We start from the raw sequence: 21,536 nt of genomic DNA, 5'->3' as shown, positions 1-21,536 counted from the left end.
CTAGCAAATAAGTTTATGAAATATAATTTACAAATCATCATACAAATAAACAGATTTTTTTTAAAGTTTGTTGTTTTTTGGTCGAATCTTCAAGTGCATATAAATTTGTCATCCTGCAACAAATAACACTTTTTTCCTCTAAATACTGTAACTCATTTTGTACAGGAGACAGAGACATATCTTTAAATAGACATATCAAAACTCGAGATGTAATTCATAAACATTTCAATAATATTCAACTAAATTTCAGTTTTTTCATCTGTTTTTCATCTTTTTTGCTTAATAAAACATAATTCAACCCACAGAAAAAAAGATTTACTTCGAACTCGAAATTTCTGAAAATTTCATGGATTGAACCGCCCATGAAAATTTGAGGATTAGATTCGAATTTGAACCCCAGTCGACCGGATGGGTACCGCTCTGGAGAACCGGGATCGAATTCGTAAGGGTCGAAAAACACCAGGAATTTTTGGGGACGATCCGTCAGGATGTGTCGGGTTCCGTCTCTTACAGCCGGCCGCCACACCGTGGGGCCTAACCGAACCCATAATGGACTTGCTAGAAAAAGCCGATAGCAAGAAAATAATTTTTAAAATATTTTGCAATAAATGAGTATTTGTTAATAAAACTTTAATTACCGGTAAATATCGTAATAATAAATATTAAAAAAAATTTTTTTGAATCTAGCATTTATTTTTTGGCGATATTCGTCTATAATACATAGCCAAGACTAACGACAGTGGGGAAAGTAATCCGGCAACCCAATTCTCGTAGCGAGTATTTTGTATTCGCTTTGAATCTGTTAATGATAGAAATTTCCAAAATGGAGTGAAGATATCGAATAAAATTGTCGTTTTAAGGTAATATGTACGCAGCATTCAGTTATGTTATTATCAATGAAAGTTATAATTGTGGTAAACAAGGAAACAAACTTTAAGTTGTTCTTTTTATATCGATTCAACTTAAATGATCCAATTGATAAATTCTAACAATAGACACTGTCCTAAAAGTGACTTCCACTGTTGTAAAACTTATAACATTATCACGCAAATGTTAAGCTCTGATATTGATGTGGCTTTATGCTGACAATTATAAACTACATACATCATACCTGTATTATACAAATAGGAAAGTAAATAACTAACTTTATCTACTTTCCTATTTGTATAAGAATATTTTCTCTAACCACATAGGATATGCTTTTCAACAAAACCCTACATTTTCAGTCTGTTCCTATTTCTGTGTAAGGCCGGTCTCCGTCGTCTTGGATGACCTCTTTCTCTTCTTCACGTAGATAATTATAGTTCAGTATCAGTTTTGGTAATCTGTTATTCATTCTTTCTTTCTAGTTTTAACCATTTTCTTTGGTATTACATTTTGTGTACTGTTTTTTATTTTCAAAAGCACAGTTTTAAATATGCTTTCGGTATAATAAAACTATCTCCTTAAGAATTACTGTAGATAATCAAATGAAACAAAAGGCAATATATAAAAGCCAACCTGACCGGCAGGTGTATTAATTTTAAAGACTGCAATACAATATTGCGTGTGTGGAGGTACAGTACCTTTATGAAAAATTTGGGCAAAGTTAGCCTATATTAGTTCATTCTGTATGTCTTAAAAATGTATGTGTGTGATGGGGTCGTACGTTTGTGAGTTTTAGTCGTTCTACCATTTGAATTTGATTTACGTTAAGGGTTGTTCAAAATTTAAAATTGTTTTTTTCTAATAATATTTTAACGTTGCAATCTGGATTTTGTTAATAAACCTGATGTGGGCCTTGGTGGAGGCTGAAAACATTTGAAATTTTTGTTAATAGCCTATTTGTTACTGGTAGTTAAAGGTTTTGTTTTATTTGGTTTTCAGTATAAAAAACTATATATTAAATGGCAGTTGTTTTATTTCAGCAGGTAACCAAAATAAATAAATCGAAAATTTATTAGTGGAAATGGATAACAAATAATTCTAAGGTTATATAGGGTAGATGTACCAGTTTTAGCCAGTGTAGTACTAGTTCTGGCCAGAAAACAAATTTAACTTAAAAAATATAATCACAAATGAAACAAACTTTTATTGTTAACTGTTCACATAGTTAACAATAAAAGTTTGTTTCATTGGACAGATTTGAATATGTGGTGATTATATTTTTAAGTTAAATTTGTTTTCTGGCCAAAACTGGTACATCTATCTTAATAAGATATTATGATAATTGTGTAATTTATTGAAATTTGTTAAGCCATATGCTTTTGAAGACCAGAGGGTGTTAAGAAAGGAAGAAAAGAAAAAAGTGGGAAGAGAGTTTTTGTCTGAAATAAAGAACCTATTAAATGTTAAATCTGTTTTTTAAAACTAAACCGGTGTTATTTTGTATAGTCTACAAGAATCCCACAGATATAGTATATAATATATGAAAATTTTGGCATCAGTACAAATGACAACAGGTTTCCAGAATTGACATATTTTTGTTGTTTCAGTGCTTAATAGTAATAATAATATAATATGCCTAATAATAATATGTTTTTGTGTTCTAACATTGTCTAACCTTTTATAAATAACCAACCTTTAAAGTGATGACATATATCTCTAGTTCTTCCAAGGACTTTGTGTGATGAATGCTGTAGACAGTCCTGGCTTCTTTCAGGTTCACCTCTACAGATTGTTTCAGAATGTAAGCAGCCAACACCGTGATGGTTTATCCCAGGGATGTCCAACCTGCGGCCCACTGCACCCTAAATTTTTAAAGTACATTTTAATTTATTTTTGTAAAGTAAGTCATAAAAATTATTCTCGTTTCACTGGATTCACTTTGATATTGTAATGATGTAATTGGTGCTAGAAAACTGTACTACCCCACATGCATAACATACTGTTGTGAACAATTCTTTTTGTTCATGAAAACCATTGAAACTGCTGAAAGAAATAGGTTGAGTGATTCCCATTTAACTAACATTCTTAGAATTAAAACTAGTACCATAAAAGCAGATATTTATAATAAAAAAGGAAAGCAATGTCAAAAATCATATTAAATTTATTTTTATTTTGTGTGAATATAATTTCTTTTTTACTGTCAATAATACAGTATTTTTTGTAATTATTTATATTTGATATTCAAATTTTGAACTTTTTAAAAGCATATGTTAATATAAAGTACCTTTGTGGTGTGCTGAACATACCTAAATTTCTAATTTGGTCCATTACGAATAAAGGTTGGACAACCCTAGTTTATTCTTTCCTTATCTAAGATTCATGCTTTAATGTTAGAGAGCAAGAAGTGGCTCTAAAGAATAGATGGCCATTAAAGGATGGCAGAAAATGTTTTTGTTGAATAAACTTAAATCCAAACAAAAATATCTGAGGTGTAAAAAAAATTGTGACAAGTTAAAGACAGTCAAATTTTTTTTTAAGGTAAAGATAAGCTTGGCACTTTAAAGCAAAATGTAAAAAACCATAGAGGTAAAAATCTTGTGGGTAAAGCTTCAAAATGCCAAGCTTATCTTTACAAAAGAAAAACTCCTAAGAAAAAAAATTTGACTGTCATCCAACTTGTCATAGTTGTTTACATCTCAGATGTTTTTGTTTAGATATAAATTGTCTTTTGATTAATGATTGTGTGATTATGTCAAGATTAAGATGATGACATACAGTACAGTTTGGTCAGTGATTGGCAATCCACTGACCAAACACTTTTGAAACACTTTAGTAAAATGTTATAAAAAGTTTTAATTTGCATAAATTTTTGTTTTTGTTACTCTGGATAACATTTTGAAGAAAATCATTTGTTTTCATGAAATTTTATCCTAACAAGTGTAAAATTAAGCAATAAAAGTAAAATAGTTGTATGACGAACCCTGTGAACTCTGAGTTATCAACCTGGAAGTTTCACAAGCACCTTACTGATAACAAGAAAGGCTTAAGTTTAAAATTTGAGCTTTCTATACCCAGTAGATTTTTTTTTCTCTGGGAACATCTTCAGTGCTGGATGAAGAAAAGAAGAAAATAATACATCTTTTTGGTGATTTTTTGCACTTTTCAATAGCTTATATTTTGGCTACCCCTTCATAGAAAAAACTTGAAATTTTGCACACTAAGAAAACAAATATCTTTTGAACAAGGTATTCAGATTTACTATAGACGTTTGGTGTTGGAGTAATCAACTGAGAAAATCAGCAACTATATATATTGTCGGTGACTTTTTCACTTGACAGAGTCACTACTGTGACTCTATATTTGCCAGATTTAAAGGTTTATTGTGATTGTATTAACACAGGTCGGCATCCTATGGCATGCGGGATGATTTTCCGTGGCACTCTGATTGAATAGAAATATAGTAAAAATTAAATTTTAATTATTAATTTTTGAATTCCTTTATAACTGGACCAATTTTGATACTACATATTAAAAAATTGGTGCAATCATGTTGGCACCTGAAAGAACACTATAACTTAGGTTTGGCACAGCACTGCTTAAAGGTTGCCGACCCCTGTATGAACGCATTAAGTGCTATTCATTGAAATCTGTGCTATGTTGGAAAGAAGTCACACTTAATCGATGTTAAAAACATATATTAAAAATTGTGAGTACTTTTGAAGACATACAGCTTTCATCATCAGGCAAAAATTGAACACAGACGTTAAAACATAAGAATAGAACATAAACGCAACATATCTTTTTTAAATTCAGTTAAGGCAAGAGATTGAAATATTAAATATTTAATAAAAATGCGATGCACATGGAAATATCAACAAAATAAAACTCCCAAGTGAAGATCTTTAGAGTGTGTACAAAGTGAAATGCTTAAATAATTTTATCCGTAAATACAGAATATGGTAGGGGTATTAGAGTGAAAGTGATGTGATATAAAGATTTTTCCATAAGAATAGCATTCTTTTTTCACCGAACTATCTCAGTAATTTAGTGTTAGACCAGATGGGCATGTGGCCATGCTCTAATACTCTCTGAAAGCTCAGTTGTACAATGTTTTGACCAAGGAGTTCCTCTTAGCAGAATGATGTTACAAAGGAAAGCTGGGAGATTTTGCCAAGAGAATTGGCCATAGTGAATTTAAAGCCAGCAGTGGGTGGTTTGAGAGCTTTAAAATTACACACAACATTGTCTTCAGGAAATTGCAGCAAAAGTGTGTCTGTTCCTCAAAGCATTTGTCAGAGTGGATCAAGGAGCTCCCTTCTTTTGTTCAAGGCTATGAGCCAGTGGATGTCTTCAGTATTGATGAAACAAGCCTTTTTTCCAATGTTTACCCTACAGAACAGTGATATTCAAGGGACAAGAGTTTCTGAGGTGTGAAACACTAAAGTACACATGACTGTACTCTTAGCAGTTAATCAAATTACAAGTGTAAAACTTTTGCCACTGATGATTGAATGTTTTGCAAAGCCCAGATGTTTCTCAAAAATGAAATTGTTTCCTATAACATACAAAGCAAACCAAAAACCTTCCTACTGTAAGCTTTTTGCTTTCAAATACCACATCTAAGCTACAATTCCTCAATCAAGGGATCATTTGAAGTTTCAAAGTGGGATAGAGAAGATAACTCATTTGGAACTTCTAGATGCCATCGATGATGGCAATACCCTTCCCATTATCAATGTTTTGATGCTATTCTTGGAGGAATGTTACAGAAAAGATAATCCGGAATGCTTGACTGATTCCTCTTGTAGATATAGAAACAATGTATTCTCAATACTAGCCATTATGACTAATTGGTCTTTTTAGATAAATGTGTAACTTGTTAATTATTAAAACTTTTGTCAAAATGTTTTAGGCATTCATTCTAGGTTAAAATACCCAAAATTATGTGTAAGGAAGAGTTAAAATTTGAATATGTTATAAAATCATTTTCAAGATCAAATTAACTAGTAAGAGGTTTCTAATGTTAATAAAATAACTATTTACAGTTAATAGTTATGAGCAATATTATTGTGTTTGTAGGATTACTTTTGTGAAAATGAGTTTAATGTTAAACAACATAAAGAAATTTTTCATTTAATTAATAAGTCAATTCATTATAAAATACACTGTTGTAATTTGTAGATAATGTAGCTTTATTGGATAAACAAATATACCACATTATTTGTTTTCATCTTTTAATATCACATGGATACTGTCATATTGAATGTCTGAAAACAGCAAGAGACTAATCTGCTATTTCAGCACCTGTCTGTTGAGATTCAACCTGCACTATAGATGATTACATACATAATTCACATAATCTAATGAGAACATTCCTTTTCTATTGTTTTAATGACCATTAGCTATTTCTGTACCTCTATTCGGCTGTAACCATTATCATCTATAATACAAAAGAAGTGAATATTTTCAGTAGATCCAGTATATGTTTATATATAACTAATAGTATTTTCTGAATTTTTTTTCATAATTCATTCAGAATATTTATTGTAATATACTTGTGTATTTTTCAAATTATGATATTCTTTTATTATGAAACTTTATTTTTTAAAATTAAAACTGGGTTATTCTTCATTGCAAGATATGTTATTTAATTATGAAATGTTGTAACTGTTAACATTGTATGTATAATTTTTGTAATATATAATTTTTTTCTAGTTTAAGATTTAAGAAACATGAATGTTGAAAAGCTGAATAAGTTGCAAGCCCAGGTTCGAATTGGTGGTAAGGTAAGTGTGGTCAATATATGTTTTTTATAAAAGTAATCTAAAGAGATTTTAATTTAAAATAGAAAGTATATAGAATTAAAATGCAGATTTATATTTTGTTGTAGTATTAGTGAAGAAAATGAACATAATGTAAATAAAATATTGTATTGAAATAATCTGGAAGTTTCTTGGATAGAAAAATGTATTATATGATAATTTCTGAATATGTCACAATGTGGTGAATTTCAAAGGAATAATGTACATTTTGTACATTATTCCTTTGAAAAGATATATATAAACAATAGATATATTTTTGTAATTGTTTATATAAAAGTACTATGATTGGGGTTAATAGTGAGGTTGCAGCCGATGTTTTCAATGCGAAAATGTGTATGTCACACGTTCAGCGTCACCATCCTGTAAGCCTAGAAGTTTGACAATGGCATTTGGAACGTCAGTGGAATCATGCTCGACATTCCAAGTGCCATTGTCAACAAACTTCTAGGCTTACAGGATGGTGGCACTGAATGTCTGACCTACACGTTTTCGTATTGAAAACTTCGGCTGCAACCTTGCTAAAAATAATAAAAAACACTGTTCAAATAACAAATACAGTAAAATTGTGAGGTTGAATCTCTCTAAGGAAGAAACTTGCAAAAAGCTGGAAAATTACAGGATTTTGGCCTTATACTCAAATCTGTTTTTGTGTGGTCTTTTTTTGTGCAATTTTTTATTTGTGCAATTTGTTTTGTGCTGTATACCAATTTGATTAAAATTCATATACCGCACAAAAAAAATTGCACAAAACAAATCGCACAAAAAAAGACCGCGCAAAAACAGGTTTGAGTATAATGTCAAATTTTTCCCACAAAATATCCTGTCTAAGATGGAACCTGTGAGATATGAATGGAAAGCTGTTATTCTTTGCATTACTTACAACCTATCAAAGGTTGTAAGTAATGCAAAGAAAGTTATGAAGTTGGAATTTTCTTTAGATCTTTTGTTTATGTAGAATTAATAAAGACAATTAAGATTCTTGTGTAATGACAATTTGCTTCGCAGTCTAGTTATAGGAACAGAACTCTGTTGATAAGTGACGAGCGAGCACATTAGAAAGGATTTAATTGGAAAATGGAATTAATGAAAGTGAAAATTTAATTCAAAACTTATAAATTTATTAAGCAGAAATGTTTTCTGCTCAAAAGTACCCAATTTGATTTTGTTATAAAAATTAATGGTTAACGATATAAGTTTATCAAAGATTTTCAGAGAAAACTCACCAAATTTTATTGAAAAAATCACATCTCTATGTGCACTCCAGCAGTCACAGTAACCTCATCAAGGCAGTAGGCAATTTCCTGCTGTGTATGCTGCAGCATGTCCTGTCTTAGGGCTGATGGCTGTGATGATGCGCTTCCAAAAATCTCTGATCAAAGTTGCATAAACTTTATCCTTCATCAAATTCGAAGTTTAGACTATTTACAAAAATATACATTTTCGAGTCTATCTTTTAACACCATCACAGAAGTAACAGTTACAATGGTTTTTGAAGAAAAACTTTATTAAAAAAGAACATTCATTCGGTAAAAAATTCACAAAGTTAAAAACGTTCAAACGTCAGCCTTTTATTCGAGGATCTGAGGTTTTTCTACTTACCACTTGAGGGCCAGAACCAGTTATATATTGGCTGAGGACTTTATAATTGGTGAGCAGATTTACTTGCTTGTTTTTAATGTAAAAACATCAGGTCCTCGAATAAAAGGCTGACGTTTGATTGTTTTTAACTTTGTGAATTTTTTACTGAATTAATGTTCTTTTTAAATTCCTACTACAGTAGAGCATCGATTATCCGACTCATTTGGGGACTGGGGTTGGTCGGATAACTGAAAAGTCGGATAACCGAAAAGTATGAAAAAATACATTATTAGTATAGTGTATTAGGCCTGGTTTAACTACTAGCCTCCCCTTCATGGTTGAGCCAGTGCTGCCAGCTAAAACATGCAAAAATTTAACAAAAATAATATTAAAGTAGCCAAGACATAACCAAATATTGTAGTGCCACATCACTAGCGGACATTTGAATTTGCCAACTAGAACGCGGTCGGTTAACCGATAAGTCAGTTAATCGGGGGTCGGATAATCGATGCTCTACCGTATTAGTTCACACTCTCCCTATATATATATATATATATATATATATATCTTGTTCAAATTTTCAATCGTTAATAAAATACTTTTTATTCATTCACTCAAGTTCAAATACATTTTTTTTAAACTTGTAGTGGATGACACTTGATGTTAGGCCGCGACTCCACTAGCCGTAGAAGGGCTGTAAAACCCCTCACCGTAAAAGCTTTTAATCACGTGACCATGATATTTTATGCCTGAGCAGGTCGTAAAATATCATGGTCACGTGATTAAAAGCTTTTACGGTGAGGGGTTTTACAGCCCTTCTACGGCTAGTGGAGTCGCGGCCTTAATACAGTTTTTTCAAATATTAATTCATTAATTAAATTTAATTATTGGTTAATATTACCTGTGGTATTGAAGATGGTGACGGAGAATTTTTTTCCTAGATACTAGACGGCGACAGGGAAATTTTTTTTCCCTACGTTCGAGATGGCCGCGTTTCTGGTAATCTTGAATCAGATTATCAAGTGATAATCTGGAAGCAGATTAACAATGGATAATTTCGAAGTAGAATACCGAGTAATCTAAACATTAGGGGGTATACCCATACTATCTGTCGCATTATGCAAATTAATAAATTTCCCTGTCGCCATCTAGTATCTAGGAAAAAAATTTCCCTGTCACTATCTTCGATACCACGGGTAACATTAACCTAATTATTAATACTTTAAATGGAGCTTTAGCAGTTTGTAATGAAAATTGAAATTAACAGGCAGTAACTCAATTGGTAAAATGCAAGGATTTCAGTATTTTTCATGTGAAGGTGAAGAATGCGAGTTCAATTCTTGCGAAAATCAATAAATTTTTGAAAATTTTTGCTTTAAGTAGACGTTTTATCCAAATGATTTTCAAGAGTGAGTTAGCAGTTGTGGCTTAGTGGTTAGAATGAAGGATTTTTCTCAAAAAATAAAATTGAAGAAATTTTATGCTTTGGGTTCAATTCTGATTTCTCTTTCTATTTTGTCACCAATATTGTGATTCTGTTATATGTATATACATATTTATATTAATTGTAATTATTTAATAAAAAGTAACTGAAATAAAATTTTTCATTTTTGACCTAAGTAGGAATTGACTTTAAAAAAAATTTTTTTATATTACTTGTTTAATGAAGTTTTTTCTCAAAAACCATTGTAATTGTTACTTCTGTGATGGTGTTAAAGGATTAAAAGATAGACTCGAAAATGTATATTTTTGTAAATAGTCTAAACTTCGAATTTGAAGAAAAAATATCCTGAGTCATTAAGAAAATTTATCTTTCATGTAACCCCATAGAAAGAAATCTAAGGGGATCGTATCAGGAGATCTTGGCGGCCAAGCTATCATGCAAAACAGGCCATGATCTGTGCTTTCTTGTGGCAAAGCCATGACTGGACAGGTATGCTTGCAATTTGACTTCTCCACCATCTTCTAGTATGAATAAAATCTTTATAAAACTTGATGAATTTTCTTACTAGATGCCACTTGTTGCTTTTATATGTCTTAAACCATTTATTTTTATGGCAAATTAAAATATGGTACTTTTGAGCAGAACACACTGTATATTTTTAAGATCTAAATATTTTTGGATATTTTTTTATTTTTAATACAATTAATAAAATAATAATTTCAAAGTTTTCACAATTGATTTATTCCATCTTTATACAATATATCTAGTTTAAACTGAAGGATGCTTTAAACATTTAATTGAAGATTATTACTTAAAAAATATTGTTTGAAATAAAAATAATTTTGTTTCTTAAAGAAAGCCTGGAAATTAGTTATCAAAAAATTTATATATTATTAATATTTTTCAATGTACCGTAGCCCTTGTTATATCGTGCTTGTTGGGAGACAAAGAAAAAGCACAATATATCTGGCAGCTTAATATAGCCAAGTACTAAAAATTCTGGGCTTTTACTAAGCAGATTATACATGTTATGGAATCTCTTTCCTCTATTCTTTCATCAGCAAGTGTTTCTGATATAAAATAAGCTTAGTTTTTCAATATTGAATTTTATTTGTGGTTATATTGTATTAATTGGTATTTACTTAAACAGCAATATCATGAATGCCCATTTAACATTATTGTTTCTTTAATGATGACATTTAAAGACAAACACTGTCAATATAAAAACAAACTATCGGTTGCAAATTTTTTTTATACAGTACTATATTTCATAATAAATCACTTATTAAAACTGCATGTATTTTATATTTTTCAATAAAAATTATAAATACAGTAATTGAAAGTTTACAAAAAAAAACTATTGAGCATATAATAGAACATCAAAACTTGTAAAATTAGAGTAGAAATTCTTTAAAAAGAAAAATAAAGTTACTACTGGGTAAAAGTTTTAGAACTTTCCTTTCAGAAATAAGGAAATTTTTTTCCTTTCACATTATGCAAGTGAATTTGAAATTTCACACCTTAATGTAAATTGATGCAATACCATTAATTCACATAAAGATTTTGTTTGTTTAGATGAAAAAGTCATTGTTTCTCCTGCAGTGGTAATTTCAAGGACAATGATAGGAATAAAATACCATATTTCATTACAAAAAGAAATTTAATAGCAATTGATAATTTAAAATTTATTGACTGAAATGCTTTTAAAATTTGGTCAACCAAAAAAACGTGCAATATATCTGAATTTGAAGGACTACTGTATTTCTATTATTTTTAATAGATTATAAAATAATCTTAGTGTATAACATTAAATTTAGTTCATGTTTGAAATTGTATAACTTCTTGAAGTGTGTGTGTGTATATATGTATATACACATATATATAAATAAATTGGTCATTTATAAATATAAAATTCCTGAAACTTGATGTATTGATTCTAAGCCAAACAATCACCATAATTAATCGGGCTATTAATATGCTATAATTAATAGCCCGATTAATTATGGTGATTGTTTGGCTTAGTATTTGGCTGTTTGTTATTTATGTATATATTTGAATGGATTTTAAGTTATTGTTTTAATCAATTAGGGAACAGCCAGAAGGAAGAAGAAAGTTGTACACAGAACTGCTACTACTGATGACAAGAAATTGCAAAGTTCTTTAAAAAAGTTGGCTGTTAACAACATTCCTGGTATTGAGGAGGTAATGGAACTTTTTTATGTTAAAACAAATTCTTACTATTTAATATATTACAGATACTGTTATATACAAAAATTTTCATTTTTTACAAAAATGTAGATGATGTATAAATAGCCTAATTTAATTCTTAAAGTTATTGCTGGATAGAATTATATTTGGATAACCAGGCTACTTTTTATTAATTATTTGAATTTAATTAAATTGAAAAATATTTGTAAAATTTTAAATTATGCTGCATGATAGAATTAAGGTTTTTGAATCTTGTTGTTATAGCTTGGCTGCACAACTCAAACTTCATTTCCAATCTGATTACAGCAGAACCTTGCTTAACGAGCACCTCTCATAATAAGTAATTTGCATAACCAGCAAAGTGAGTTGTAAAAAAATGACTTGCTTAATAAGTGATGTTTCACATAACAAGTGACAAGGAGAGGAAAGTCCTGGATTGTGTGCAGGCTACATCAGCCTGTGTTTAGCACTTGTTCTGCTAGCATCTTAGTGTCGCTTGTGATCACACATTTTTCCAAATGGTGTTCAGACATATTACATATAAACATCAACAACCATAGCCCATTTTATAATAAACGTGCCAAACAATATGCCAAACTTTTGGGCTATGTAAAGACTATAATTATATATTAGAAATTACTGTATTTTGATTACTTTTGTTTTCTGCAAGTCGAATCCACATTCCAGGTTGGTTCATTCTGCACTAGAAGAAAGGATGATGATGATTCATGCTCCTTAACAAGGTATATTGTATAATTTTCTTTGATAAAACATTATACATAAAATATTTGAGTATTTTTATCGGCATGGAACACATTATTGTATTTTACATTAATTTATATGGGAAAATTGTTTTGCTTAATAAGTGTTTTGCTTTATGAGTAACATTCTGGAATGAATTATGCTTGTTAAGTGAGGTTCCACTGTATGTATCAACTATATCCTTATTTTTAAAATTGAATTTATAAATTTAATTTAATTTCACTTACTAATATTTTTTTAAGTTTGAAAATTGTAAGATTTTACTATTAAATTCCTGGTAATTAAGGTTTAAATTCATTATAAATATAAAGAAACTTTTAGTACTGGAATTCATAATTTAGGGTTTGTAGACTTTCACAGTCTTTGGGTAGATTTCAGAGGTTCTAAGAATAGAGGGGAAAATTACATCTTTATTTTCATTAATTTCTAACTGAAATTTAGTATTTCCTTTAATTATGAATATAGGCAACAAACCACAATGATATTAGTAGCATCTGTGAGTGTTTTGCTAATAGAAAATCAGATATTTTCATGTTTTAAAACAGTATTTTGAGAAAAGATTCATAGGCTTTACCAGACTTAAGAATTCTTGTTATACAGGGTGTCTAAATTATTATTGAATCTGGCAATTCTTTAAAAATTTTGACACTAATGAAGACATTGCAACAAAATATGAAGCAGGCTTACCTCATTTGTCAGAAACATGGTGACATAATGTGCTGGAAGTGGCTACCATTTACATCTATACAACATTGAATCTGGCACAACACATTTCATAACATCAACATTCTTCCCTGTAGGTCTACTGTCACTACCTCAATTGCTATGTTGATATTTGCATTCAAGACATGTACAGTTAATGGTTTGTTCGTGTAAACTCTCCCTTTCAGATATCCCCATATAAGTAATCAGGCAGCATCAGATTGGGCTAGTGTGGTGGTTAAATTCCCTTCAAAATGACAGTTGCTAAAAATGACTGAATTTCAGTCCTGCTAGTATATGATGTGTGGCATGTCACTTCATTCTTCTGGAAATATCCAATGGAGAGTTCCTCATTGTCCAATTGATTTACAAAGGTTTGAAGATTTCTATATATATGCAGCTATTATGATGGCTGTATCAAAGAAAATGGGACTGATGTGTGCTGCTGGGACATCTCACACCAAACACCAATCTTCTTGGAATGAAGGGGTTCTTCATGTATTGCATTGGTATTTTCACATGTTTAAATATGGAAATTTTAAAAATTAACATATTTCAACAGATGAAACCATGCTTTATCTAAGAACAAAGTGTAATCTAAAATGCACAGATTTTCTTGAAGTATCTGAAACCATCGGCAATATGCTATTTTTTTGGTCATGCTCTTTTAATTCATGGACCATGGAGATATGAGTGAAGCTTCTTTTTTTTTTTGCAGCATAATGACAACCATGCTTTCTTTGAAAGTTGTGACTTTTGGGAGACACCAGTAGTTGGTCCTTCACATTCTGTATCATTTCCCCTGGCATTTTTGGACAATCTCTTACAGGCTTGTCCAGTAAAGTTTCATTGGTTTCAATTTACTTTGAAAAGGTCCACATGCTGGACTGACTTGATGGTTTTCTGTCTCCAAATTTCTCCATGCTGTTCACATGTCTTTATCAATCCTGTTTTTTGATAAGTACAAACAGTAAATATTTTCTGCTCAAGAGTATACCAATACATTTTTCAACTATCTTGTGTGCACATACACTGACAAAAAGACAAACAAAATGAGACTAGCAGAGGCAATTCAGGATGTCTAGACATGAAGGCACCACACTAAAATGTTTTAAACTTATTAAACTGTTTATTAGCACTCTCTAATAGTTTTATAATTATAATTATTTCCTAATTTTGCAATTGAATTTACTTACAGTACAGCCTCATGAAATGACAGAGTTCTATTCCTATGACTAGGTCATTAAACAAGGAATTTAATTATTTATTCTAGATAAAAGTCTAAAGGAAACTCCAACTTGATAACTTTGTTTTAATTTCCAATTCTTACACATTATAGAACAAAAATATAATTAGAAAGATTTATAAAAAATGATGTATTGAAAAATTAAAGTTCATTCATAATAAAAGGACATTATATCTGAGTGGCCTTAATAACCTACCTGTTTAATAACATGTAGGTTATTAAGTGAGGAGTGGCTGTATGTGAAATTACAGTAGAAGCCTGATTATTCAAGCCTTGATTATCTGAGGTTTTGTGCTTCAAAGGCAATGCAAGTGAAATGTACTGTACCACTATTTTTATACTGTAAATCAATGGTTCCCAAAGTGGTTCCCAAAGTGCTACTACTCCCTTGTGGATAGTGAGTAAATCTCGGGTGGATGAAAAGAAGCAAGTGGGTGGAAGGGATGATGGAGGCAGGGCACTGAACAGAACCATAGGTAAGGGTTGGAGTCACTGATAGCATTTCCCTTTCCTCTGTTAAACTGGGTAAGAAGAAACATTGCTTTTAATGATTTCCAGATATGGAGAAAAATATTTAGTAAGTGTGAAGTTCATAGAAAAGTTTTTCTAAGAATATTTTCAACCTTTCTCACACAAGGGAAGATGGGATAAGGGACATTGGGTATAAGTTTATGGAACCAAGGGGCTCAAAAAACTTTGTGAATTACTGCTGTAAATTATAAAAGACAGGTTAAAATATGTATTACTAAATGATTTGTTTTCTATTACTTTTTATTATTTAACTTCAATATGAGACGAACCATTTATATTAAATTGTAGCTAAAATAATACCAATTTTTATTCTTAACACTAGTAGTGTCGAGACAGAAATATTAACACTAGTGCTCATATATTAGCTGTATAACAATTGATGTAAAAATTGTTATAATATATGATTAAATTCACTAATTGTCCACATTTTTGGTTATTTGAGGTAACTTTGGTCCACATTACTTTGGATAATCAGGTTTTACTGTATATTAAAACATTAAATGCAAACAGGTTAAATAATAACCTTGTTATACAGAATATTATACAAGGACAATCCAATTCCATTATGTAGAAGAAATGGCAGATGAGTTTAGTTGAGAGAACATTAAATGCTTAAATTATAGTTTGATCTTCATATTTCAATATGGCAGTATGATATGGTTGGTTTTGTTTTTGGTGTCATTCTAAATGTGTTCATTTTGTGTCGTCATATCCATTAACTGAAATTATAACAATATGAAACAAACTGACAGACAACGGACATGCATGCATATATACACAGAATCTTTTTATTAAAAAAAATTCTGTTGAAATTCAATGGGTACATGTGCTACTTTACAAATAATTTGTTCTATCAGTTAGAAAGTTTTCATGATGACTCAGGATATCTTCTATATTGAAGTTAAGACCATTTACAAAACTATACAATATTTTTGAGTGTTTTCTTTATCCATTAACACAACCACAGAAGTAACAGTTACATTGGCTTGAAGAAAAACTTCATTAAAAAGACAAATAATAATAGATAAAAATTCACAAAGTTAAAAACGTTATCAAATGTCAGCCTTTTATTGGAGGATCTGATGTTTTACATTAAAAATGGATACATTTTCTCACCCCTACCAAGTCTTTAGCCTATTTATAACTGGTTCTAGCCTTCTAGTGGTAGTTTTGAGTTTCTCACTTCATTTGCATATGATTACATTTTCATGATGACTCACTTTTTTTTTATCTACTATTATTTGTCTTTTTAAAGAAGTTTTTCTTGAAGCCAATGTAACTTACTTCTGTTGTTGTTTTAATTGATAAAGGAAACATTCAAAAATGTTGTATATTTTTGTAAATGGTCTTAACTTCAATAATAAATTGAATATTATGTACAAGTTTTAGATCTTTGGTTGAAATATAATTTTTCAAAAGAGATTTCAGTTTTTGAAAAAGTAATATTGAGTTCCTGGTGAATTGCATGCACAAGCAATACAATAAATTCTGCAGTGATTGTTCAGAAGTTATGGCAAAATATTCAATTAAAGAACTGAACTATTTCTTTATTCCTTTATTTTACTCATGCAGACTATTTGTTTACAAAATCAAATTTATTCTAAAAGGAAGTCAGTTTTGAGGACAGTGATATTAAATGAAACTTGACAAAAATTTATATGAATTTTTAAAATGTTTCAACAGCCTGTAACTAGCAATTGCCAACTGATTTGCCAAACACATTTTTAATTTGCCAAAATAGAAGTTAATCACCAGGTTATTTTTTCTCTTACTGCAACTTTTTGTACCAATCTGAAATGAAAGGAGAACCAACAATATAAGAAAAAATCCAGCAACTAGCTGCATTTTTAATATTGTTGGTTGTGGCTATTATGAGATATAAAAAATAATATAAATATGATTTATATTACAGTAGAGTGCCGAAAAGTGGAACCAATTGGGGACTGGGGTCCTTCCAGTTAATGATTTGTTCCAGTTTCTGACTTTGTACGAAAAAATACATTAACCTGTCCGATGTTCAAATTTTTCTCCGTTGCGTATCGCTTCCTGTTGAATTTTTCTCCGTTGCGTGTCGCTTCGTGTTGAATTTTCGTCGATTTTAAGCCTAACGAAAATTTTTATAATAATCATCGAGGCTATCGTATCGTTAAAAATTATTTCTGCATTTTGTACAAACAAAATAAATATATTAAAGAATATAAAAAACATGAAAATTATACTTTAGAAGTAAATTTAGTATCAAAAACATTCGATTCAGCACGACACAGTCTGACTGAAAATCATTCCACTTTCCGGCCATTCCACTTACCGACGTTCCACTTATTGACGCTCTACTGTATATGTAAATTTTATTTATTAATCATAATAAATAAACTTATATTTGGTCCATGTGTTATAAGATTTTATTATAAAATGTTTTTTTATATTGATTATTATAAATGGCAAAAAGCTTAATTTTTGAGGGTAGAGATGAGTTTTATAAAAAAACTGTTAATGCTAACAAGTAAGATCGTCATTAAGTCTGATTTCTCTTCAGATATGGCACAACACCCCTCTATCTCTCCACCACCTTGACTTTTAACCAGCAAATTTTATTAGCATCCATGCCCAGAAGCTACCATGCCAAATTTCATTTCTTAATGAATATACCATCCTGAGATATAAATAAATTAAATACCAACACTCACTCACATCCAAGGAATTTTTTCCTATTTTTTCTGACTTTTTTTGTTCAGGAGTTCTCAAAATGTGGAGATTTGCAAAAGACATGGAGGATCAAATTTATGAGGGCCGGACCAAACGGAAATGTAAAGAAACTTTTCATTTTTTCCTCTATCACAATTTTTGCCAGTCTTATGACTGGAGGATGATTACATTTCCTTCCCCGATGTTGTTTCCTTTCTCAAGGGAACTCATCAAATGTGTCATAAGGAACTAAGTACTAAATTTCATGATTGGCATAAAAAGATAACGTGATTCAAGGGATAAAAGGGGAGAGACTCAAGGACCAGGGAGTTGAGTATCCGAGCAACAAGCAACGGTGTGTTGGCCAAGAAAAAAAGCCCATTGAATCCCAAGCAACTCTCCGAGATGACCCTCCAGGAACCAGGGCCATTCCACCCGATCATCCGATGATTTTAGAAGAGTCTCTCCCTTTTTGAGATCCACCACTCCGTCCAAGGAATCGAAGAGGTATGATAAAGAATTAATGTAAACTCTCTCTAGGATCTCCCTACAGGTATTAGAAAGCTAGGGAACCAAGTCGGAACAATTCTTGATGTTAGAATTTGTAATCATCGCTTATGTTAATGAATAAATCTCTGCTTTAGTATTAAATGGTGTCATTTACTCGTATATTGCTGTTGACCTCACCCACCTCCTCCGCTTGACCAGACAAATTTAATCCCGACTCCTCGGGACCATTAAACATAAATGTAAACCAGCCATCCTCTGGTTAGTGGGCAGGTTTCACTGATCTGTTTGCCGACAGCAAGAGGTAGGACAAAGTCGTACCTCCTGGGTTACCCACAAATTTGATACGATTCCAATACTTTTCCTTGTGTACATAACTGCCAGGAAAGTAAAATGCAGCGTTTTTATGACTGAGTTTCTTAAGCAATCTTATTTTTGTTTATTAAAAGTAAATTTGTATCAGACCAAGACTGATTTATGTTGTGATACTCTTTCACAAAGTGACTGTTTTTTTTAATATTTTTTAAATTATTTTGGACTCTTTATCATCTGGCTATTGGGAGTGGGATTCACCACTCCAATAGCTAGATGATAAAAGCAATTGCCAGATGAATATAATTTTTGCAAACCACAAATTTTGTGACAGCATGACTCTTGCATAGCCTCCTGAAGAGATTATTCTGAATAATAATGTAAACATTTTTCATTCTAACATGTAGTTTTCTTCAAATTCACATATAGAATTTAGTGTATATATTTTTATTCTTTTTAAAACTTAGTTTTATTAATTTATAAATATACATACACTGTCAATTAAATTTACCAAATTATCTTTTGAAAATACCAGTATTTTCTTTTAGTTTTTTTTATTTCCATAAATTTTATTTGAAAACTGATATACATTCTTAATTATATTGTAATTATTTTAGATAATATTTTCCACAACCATATTTTCCATAGTATAATTATTTTCCTGAAATGAAGCAAATATTCTTCTGGTGACTTCAGTGTTGTATAAATTAACGAAGTCATTATTTAATGTTAGATAATACATTCTATGCATATTTAAATCAAATCTTCTGTGAAATATAATTATATAAGAATATTGCATTATTAATTAAATTAAAAATTTAAATAGAAATATATATTAGAATTTTTAATGAATCTTATAATTATAAAATTGTTTTTTGTATTAATTTTAGAAGCATAATTAATATAAAATAAAAAGAAAACTTATTTTATTTTATAGGTAAATATGATAAAAGAAGATGGATCTGTAATCCATTTCAATAATCCAAAAGTACAGGCCTCCTTGGCTCATAATACTTTTGCCATCACCGGTCATGCAGAAAATAAACGTAAAAAAATATTTTATTTTAGAATTTAAAATAATAGTATTAAGAATGTTAACCTGAAACAGTTTTTAAATAATTTTTAAAATTATTATTAAATGAGGTTTTGCAGTTTGGTATGTGAAAAGTCAAGGCTCAATTGATCATCCTATGCAAACCTCAACATATTATGTTGTGCCTTTTTAATGATCTATGTCATGTAGGTCCTGATAGTGTGGTCACAAATGCTTAAATTTCTGAAAATATTTATTTATACCATGGTAGAAAGCGTACAAGGTAACTTGTTAGTCATGCAAGAGAGAGAGAGAGAGCATTTACATAATACCATGTAAACCCAAAGATATGACATGGATCAAAACTTTGAAGGTAGATTGTCTTAGTCTTTCTTTCAACAATAGTCAGGAGATGATTGAGCAGAAGATGGATGTCAGTTAAGAAGTTGAAATGGCAATTAGCAGCAATGAATGGTCAAAAGATGGAAGTCTCATACAGCTTGGTTTCACCACTGTGCTTGGGCTGACTTTCACTTGCATTTTTGTTTTTTTGTTTTTACATGAAACTTTTGTCTGATCTTTGTTCAAAACTGTCCAAATCAGGAAGATGTTTTTCTCTTCTGATTGCAAATCAATTTTGATTTATACTTATGACATGTGTCATCAGTTGTCAATGAGCCAGTATATGCAGAAATATTATATTAAACTAAGATCTTAGTTTAATATAATATTTCTTCATATAAAAAACTTAGTTTGATGAATTTAAAGTCAAACATAAATTATATAATAGACATATTTTAAGATTATGTAATAAGGCAATGTTTGTTTAAATTAAACATGTAGGGCAGTGGTTCCTAACCAGTGTTCTGCAAACCTACCTCAAGTGTTCCACAAAAGAAAATATTTTAAAGTTTTTATTCAAATTTATTCGCATTGCTATATTCATAGATAATTCCATGTTTCTATTTTATTCAATATATTAAAGTTTATTAGTTTATTGCTTCCTGAGAATAGTAAACATGGAATTGCTTATCAATTTATGAATGTATTGATGCTAATGCTCTGTGTAATAAAAAGTATACAAATGGTGTTCCGTGGCTTCAGAAAAGTTGAGAACCACTGATGTAGGGGGATCCATCTCAGAATATTGGGCTCCGTACCTTTCTACCTGGTTGCCCTTCTTGTGGGTCTTGCCAAATCTTTGATGAATAAAGTTGAAAAGGTCCTCATAAGGCCGTTTGTAAAAAATGAAAACTATGGAGATGGACAAATACTATCAAATATTTCCAATATTGTGGAAAGTTTATATATATAAACACTTCTCCAGCACCTCTCATTTAATTTGGGACAAGAAAACAGTAGTCTAGATCCTGAACATGATAAAAAATACATGAAAAAAAGCTATTTTAAACTCATTCAAAATAAGTTTAAGTTACATTTCCTAGCATTCAGTAAAATTATTATTTTTTTAACTTTATTAATTTGTTAGCAAACTGAATTATCTTATATAAGTATTCAGGGTATTTGAATATTTGAGATTTGGTTAATATTTGAATTGAAGAGAATGTTATTTGCATCTTTAGAAAACTATTACTAATTTATTAGCACTACTAAACCAAACTAGTAGAAAATTGAATTTTTCATAAATGCTGAAGAAATTCATTACACTGGGATTGTTAGATTTGCACATTGCAACATATAGTAAAGAACACCATTATTAATTCTAGCATATGTTTGTATACTGGAGTATACTTCATGATATGTTAGGATAGTTTTTTTGTTTGCCTTGTTTCATTATTTTTACTTCATATAAATTGAATTAATCAAATAATTTATTAG

At 30.2% G+C, this 21,536-nt stretch overlaps 1 protein-coding gene across 2 annotated transcripts in view; it reads left to right on the top strand.

The window, feature by feature from the left end:
* The window catches only part of LOC136982672 (transcription factor BTF3 homolog 4-like), a 29,898-nt gene that overhangs the window by 734 nt on the left and 7,628 nt on the right, over window positions 1–21,536 (top strand). The window contains exons 1-4 of one of the 2 annotated variants that reach the window (XM_067279238.1): window positions 724–860; window positions 6,583–6,653; window positions 11,800–11,913; window positions 19,602–19,710. In XM_067279238.1, the coding sequence (XP_067135339.1) occupies window positions 6,600–6,653; window positions 11,800–11,913; window positions 19,602–19,710 (277 nt within the window). In that variant the 5' untranslated portion in view covers window positions 724–860; window positions 6,583–6,599. Of the gene's footprint in view, window positions 1–723; window positions 861–6,582; window positions 6,654–11,799; window positions 11,914–19,601; window positions 19,711–21,536 lie in introns of those variants that run through there. The other variant, XM_067279239.1, reaches the window with a different exon arrangement.

The sequence above is a fragment of the Centruroides vittatus genome, unplaced genomic scaffold (assembly GCF_030686945.1).
Source record: "Centruroides vittatus isolate TY-2023 unplaced genomic scaffold, ASM3068694v2 contig_862, whole genome shotgun sequence".
NCBI lineage: Eukaryota > Metazoa > Arthropoda > Arachnida > Scorpiones > Buthidae > Centruroides > Centruroides vittatus.
The sequence above is the reverse complement of the archived record's forward strand: the minus strand, read 5'-3'. Positions and strand labels throughout refer to the sequence as shown.